General features: G+C 41.0%; 1 protein-coding gene across 2 annotated transcripts in view; it reads right to left on the bottom strand.

Moving 5' to 3' along the window:
• Positions 1-3,260: 3,260 nt before the first annotated feature.
• The window catches only part of TTC27 (tetratricopeptide repeat domain 27), a 161,871-nt gene continuing 159,131 nt past the window's right edge, over positions 3,261-6,000 (bottom strand). For both annotated transcript variants that reach the window (XM_066266883.1, XM_066266884.1), the window contains 2 exons: positions 4,726-4,826; positions 3,261-3,497 (listed from right to left, as the gene is read on the bottom strand). In XM_066266883.1, coding sequence (XP_066122980.1) covers positions 3,375-3,497; positions 4,726-4,826 — 224 coding nt within the window. In that variant the 3' untranslated portion in view covers positions 3,261-3,374. The remainder of the gene's footprint in view (positions 3,498-4,725; positions 4,827-6,000) is intronic.

Here is a 6,000-nt window from a genome sequence, read left to right as displayed (position 1 = left end):
AACAGAAATGGAAAAAAGAGTACTTTTATTCGGGCTCGCTCAGGGTTTTAATGTCGCAGATTTACCATGATTTGGGAAAACGATCACAACCCACTCTAGCCACACCTCTGCTTATGTCACCATCTTTGAATGTAGTCTGGAAAGGCGGTGGATTTACTACACACCCTGGGTATCACTTCTTCTTAACATTTCTGCTCATGAATAGCACACTCACAGCATGTCCAACAGAAACAAGAACAGCGCGGAGAGAAGGGCCTTGATATGCCATTAAATAAGTCAGCGTTTGGGGTCCTCTTTACCATCTGAGCCGCCATCTGAGAGAAGGCCCAGCCTTCCCTGCCTAAATAAAAACCTCAGATTTGTGCTGGAATCCTGTCGTGAACCCCACATTCAACTCAGCCCCGATGCACACCCCGTGGCTCTGCTTTGCAGACTCCACAGCAGCGCTCTAGGCTGCCTGGGTTTGGAGTTTGGGTGTAGTGAAGGAATTTCTCATTCCATTAGGGTTCACTTTAACTCCTCTGTACTTAGGGAATCCATTTATTATGCTACTTCTTCAGAAAAGGCTAACAAAGAACTTATTAATTAAAAATAAAAAATAAAAAAGGACTAATCTTAACCCTTTTAGTAGTGAGTTTTTTGTTAACCTTTTGAGTGAGGACGTACAAGAACGTTTGTACTACACAAAGGGTTAACTAAGACCTTGCAGAATTTCTCTCTTTGAAGGACCTTATAAACAATAACAAGCGTCTGACCAGGTGGTGGCGCAGTGGATAGAGCGTCGGACTGGGGCGCGGAGGACCAGGTTCGAGACCCTGAGGTCGCCAGCTTGAATGCAGGCTCATCTGGTTTGAGCAAGGCTCACCAGCTTAAGCCCAAGGTCACTGGCTTGAGCAAGGAGTCACTTGGTCTGTGGTAGCCCCCCCCAGGTCAAGGCACATATGAGAAAGCAATCACTGAACAACTAATGTGCCACAACAAAGAATTGATGGTTATCTCTCTCGCTTCCTGTCTGTCTGTCCCTATTTGTTCCTCTCTCTGTCACTGTCACACACACACACAAAAAAAAGACAACAAATTTTCCAGGTATCCTATTGTGAGAAGACTGACCTCAGCTGACCATTGGAAACTTTTTTTAGTCCAACTCAGCAAGTGGAAATAATGTATGCATTCACAGTCTTTGAATTCTGGCTATTTCTCTTCCAAGGGTTTGTGAGCTATAGTTTTCTGGTGATATCACAAACTTGCCTAATACATAGTGAGAAGTCAATGATGAGCATTGCTGTGCTGATGAGCATTATTATTCATGCTAGAAACACATAAAGGTTAGAGGATCACACCTGTATTTTTTTAGTTGACAAAGCAAGAAGGTAATTCAGAAAACAAAAAGCATTAATACTAAAATACGAAAGCTGAAATTTATAAAAGATAAGGCATTTGGAAATAGCCAATATTTAAATCATAACATAGCGACATAAAGCACCAGAAACCCCATAGTAAATAACATCTAGCTGTTTCAACAGACACTGAGTTACTAACTCTCCAGCTGGGTGAAAGCGCTATGAGGGGTATTCAGAGCTTGAGGGCAGGTGCTATTCTCACCACTTTCGTCTTATAGATGGAGAAATCCAGTACCTGAGTGTAAGTTTGAGGAGGGGGTACAGGCCAGGTATTGATAGAACCCAAGCTTCTGCTCAATTTACCATAGTGCCACCCCACATATTTTCTTCAGTTTTGTTAAACATTTACATCAGATTATTAAACATAACTAATAGGTTTATGGCTTTAAAAAAAACACATCTAAAGTTCTCTCCTTTGTGAGATCATTTCAAGATAAAAGAGGGTATATGGCAGCATCCCGGAGACATTGGGCCAGTTCAGGATCTGAGCACAGGCCTGGAAGGGGACACACCTCCTGGAACTTGGTTTGTGACAGCTCATACTCACAGATGCCCTTCCATCTGGAACCCAAAAGTAAATAAACTGAGAACTAAAAACTTCTGAAACTTGGAAGCTCTTCTTCAATCACTAGTTTCCCAAAACCTTTGCACTATTTAGTATTTATCTATCTGTTTTCTATTGGGGTTCATAACTAGGTACTGATAAAGAATTCATCTTTAAAACCTCGCTCCATCCATCCATCCATCCATCCATCCATCCATCCATCCATGAACCACCCATTCCCCAATGGCTTCCTTAAAAGAGCTGAGTGAACATTAACACTAACTCATGTTACTACCCCTTTTCTTGGTCTTTCTCATAGTCCTTGTTTTTCCTGTAAGAGAAACTGCCTTGGAGCACGCTTTAACTTTTTAATGCTAAAACAAGACTAGAAAATAGAAGCGGACTTAAGGAATGGAAACATTGCTAAGCACTCATAACCAAAATTGACGAGTTTTTAAACTGTCTTTTTTTTTAATGTTCAGGATACTTACATTTCTGAATTATGCATGTTTAAATTCCCAAAGGCAGTTGAAACACAAATAAGTAAGAAATAGAAATTATAAACATTTTATAAAAAAGAACGTGGAAAAAAGCAAGGGTCAAATGACTTATGCATGAAACCCAGAACTCAACGGCCCAAGCCAGGGCTTCAAACCCTCGTCATGAGTTTTTTAAGTAAGATTATTAAGCTCAGCTGCTGCTTTCAATATTTGTTTCCATAGACATTACTAAGAAGGCATTTTACTTTGGCATTTTTGTAATATGGCACCATTTAGAGCTGTCTTTGCTCACAATAACCTTATTAAACAACCATCCTCAGGGCTGGGGTATATACAGTGAGGGTCAGACTGGTTACTGGTGTGAATGGCTGAATCAAAATTTGAGCCATCATTGTTTTTCTTGCATTTTCTTGATTTAGAAGTTAAACCATGCCCATATTTCGAATTTAGCCAAACCTGTATCCTTCTGACACATATACAAAATCTCAAAAGTGTCAAGTTTTCATCACTAACTCTCCTCTTCTATCACTTTTGGATAATAAAACAGACAACCTAATGAGTCCACAAACTTGTAGTATGTGATTTTTTCCTGTTTAGACCATGTTTTTCCAAAGAATGAGCTAATTCATTTTAGGCTGATAGAGAATAAATTTTATGCTAAAAAAGAAAACTACATTTTCTCTCTTTCTTTTTCTGTAATACCTCAAGAATAAAACAATACTGAATTCAATGTAACTAAGATAAAGAAATAGGGGACTTTTCATTTAATGTACTCCAGGAAATTCAAACATTTGGAAAATATCACAAAAACAAGAATGCTAGCCATAAAAAAAATTTATTTTAGAAATCATATCTTATGTTTCAGATACACAAGTATTAGAGGAATTACAGAAGGGGAAGCACCTTTTCCAGAAACCGTCCCCAGGAAAATCAATACTGATTGCGAAGCTGGTTGCTGAGCTCTTGGAGCTCCGTAACTAAGGCGTCCATAGCTGCTACGTCGTCAGCTAACTCCCTGGAGATTTCTCCACTTGCCACGTCCGTGAAAAGTTGCTGCAACATAAAGAACAAGGCAGAACTATCAAAATAATAAAAATCTCTTTAAAATAACATAAAAACAGAGAGCAGAGTTAAAGTTCCTTGTATAATAATGCCACAGCATTACAGTAGCAATGGCAATGCTTGTCCTCCTCACCACGCTGGAAATGCACAGGCTGCAACAATTACGGGAGGGACGGGACAGGCGTGAACTTGTGAATTCTAGTGAGCTCTGCCCTTCAAAATGGCTGCTGTGAATATTGACTATTCAGTTCAATGTCGCAGGACGGTTTTTTGCATGAATAGGGTTAGTATTTATCCAAACAAAACAAACTTATTCACTGTGCATACAAGCAAAAAAACAAAACAAAACAAAACAACAACCATATTTTATACTCAGGCTTAAATAAATCAGACCCTTTATGCTAATTACTTGAAAATCAATTACAGCTTAGGACTCAGAGGCCACAAAGATGATCAAGACTTAGTAAAGGCAATAACAAACAAATAAAACCCAGCTAACTAAAACACAAACAGAAGAGCCCTCCTCCGGTAACAGGCAGCACCCTGAGAGGGATACTGCAGCTCCGGCGGCAGCTGCCACTCCAGGAGCCGCTTGCCGAGCCCAGGAGCCCGGGCCTCACAAAGGCCCTGGTGACCGGCAGGCGCCCCAGCGGCCCTGGCCCACGGGCGGGCTGTGAACTGAGGGTACATGTATTCATTGTCCAACCTGAGCCACCTTAACAACTTCTGTCAAATCCACAGACGACCAATGGACTATTTTTTTTCTTTAAATCAATGTTCATATAATAAAAGTCCTTTTTAAAGGACACATTTCAGTATCACTGTAATGAAAAATAAGCAATGATATTCATGAAATTGTAAGTCTGGTGTGCTATTTATAGTTCTAATATGCACTGAAATAAGTATATATTGAGATCATAGTTTACCCAAAAGCTACCAGTGGCATATATATGCCACACTTTGGGAGAAGTGGTAATAAACAGAAGAGCACTGCATAAATGTAGAGGAAGCATTAAGGGCTGGACTGTCAGTATTGATTTCTAAGAGCCCTAAGTTACCCATGTTAGGGTGGTCTAGCCATTGGGCCAATAAAATCACCCTGGGGCTAATATCTAAAATACAACCTAGGTCTAAAATTATCCTCGGTGTCAAAGACGATGTAAGAGCAGTTGGCTGACACGACAGACCTTTTTCTGATGAATTCTTGCTGCACACTCACCTTCGCTTTGGACAACAAGCCCCGCAGATTGAGCCGAGCTGAAGAAAGCGCCTGCACGGCCTCCTGGGGGCGGGCCCTGTGCTCGCTGCATCTCATTGCCACTGCGGAGAGACGGAGAAGCCCATGAAACTGTGAGGGCAACTCACGGGGAAAAATAACCCAGTTATTTCAGATTTCAGAGTAAGGGACTTTAGAAATACTTCTCCAGGGAAAGTTTTTAATTTGGAAAAATATAATCATGTGTATAATTCTCCCCTTTATTATTCATTAAGGATAACTTATTGGTAAAAAGAGAATTTTGAGGAAAATAGGTGAATTTTGATGAGTTACAGATTGTTGGGGAGAGACCCCCCCCAAACATACACACACACAAACAACTATGAAATTAGGAAGAAACAGAATAAACACAAAGTGGCCACAGAGGCAAGAACAGACGCAGCACATCCTAGTGCGGTGTCCCTGCTATGGGGGCCTCACGGGGACTCTCACTGCTGACGACAACAGCCCAAGGAGGTGACATGTCAGATATTTACACTCAGTTCTTACTGCAATTTCATACTCAGGGTTTACAGCACCGTCTGGGAGAGCTGATAACAACCTCTGTGCCTGCACTTAGGACGCGACCACAGCCGGGCTCTGGGGTCGCTGAGCCATGCTTGGCATGGCAGGAAGTGGGGGAGAATGGAGTGCTCATCCCTGGTGACTCTGCCTCCAGCTTTCTGGGGAGCCTGTGTCCCTAAAGCTTGGAATGAGCCTCCCTGGCAGAAGACCCAACTAGATGAGAACAAGCAAAAAACTTTGCAAAAATACAATGTTTGGTACTTCTCCACTGATCTGTTCTTGTTTTTTGTTCCTCTGAATGATGCTCACTACAAATAAAACAATATCCACACCACATTTAAAACTACAATTAAAGTCTACTTAGTACCCTAGATCTTAGATCAAGGATAGAAAATGGAAATAGATTTCTTTTTGCAAGCAAATTCTAATCAATTGGTGGAGGTTACCTGTGCCTGGCAAAATAGTTTCATCATTGATTAATAATGTGTCATTAATTAATAATGTCTTCCATGGCTGGTAAGAACTAGGTTTGACACTCCTATTTCAAAATGATAATTAGACTTTGACATTTCTCAGCAAAGAGCGGAAAGGACGCATGGTTATGGGCAGTGGTAGACTCACTTTCAAAGAGGTTAACCCAGAGACAGCGAGGGTTATGATGTCTTGTGTCCCTGAGCAGAGGAACATTATAACTACCATGGCTGAGGTGTTTGA

Source organism: Saccopteryx bilineata, chromosome 3, assembly GCF_036850765.1.
Source record: "Saccopteryx bilineata isolate mSacBil1 chromosome 3, mSacBil1_pri_phased_curated, whole genome shotgun sequence".
NCBI classification, from domain to species: domain Eukaryota; kingdom Metazoa; phylum Chordata; class Mammalia; order Chiroptera; family Emballonuridae; genus Saccopteryx; species Saccopteryx bilineata.
The sequence above is the reverse complement of the archived record's forward strand: the minus strand, read 5'-3'. Positions and strand labels throughout refer to the sequence as shown.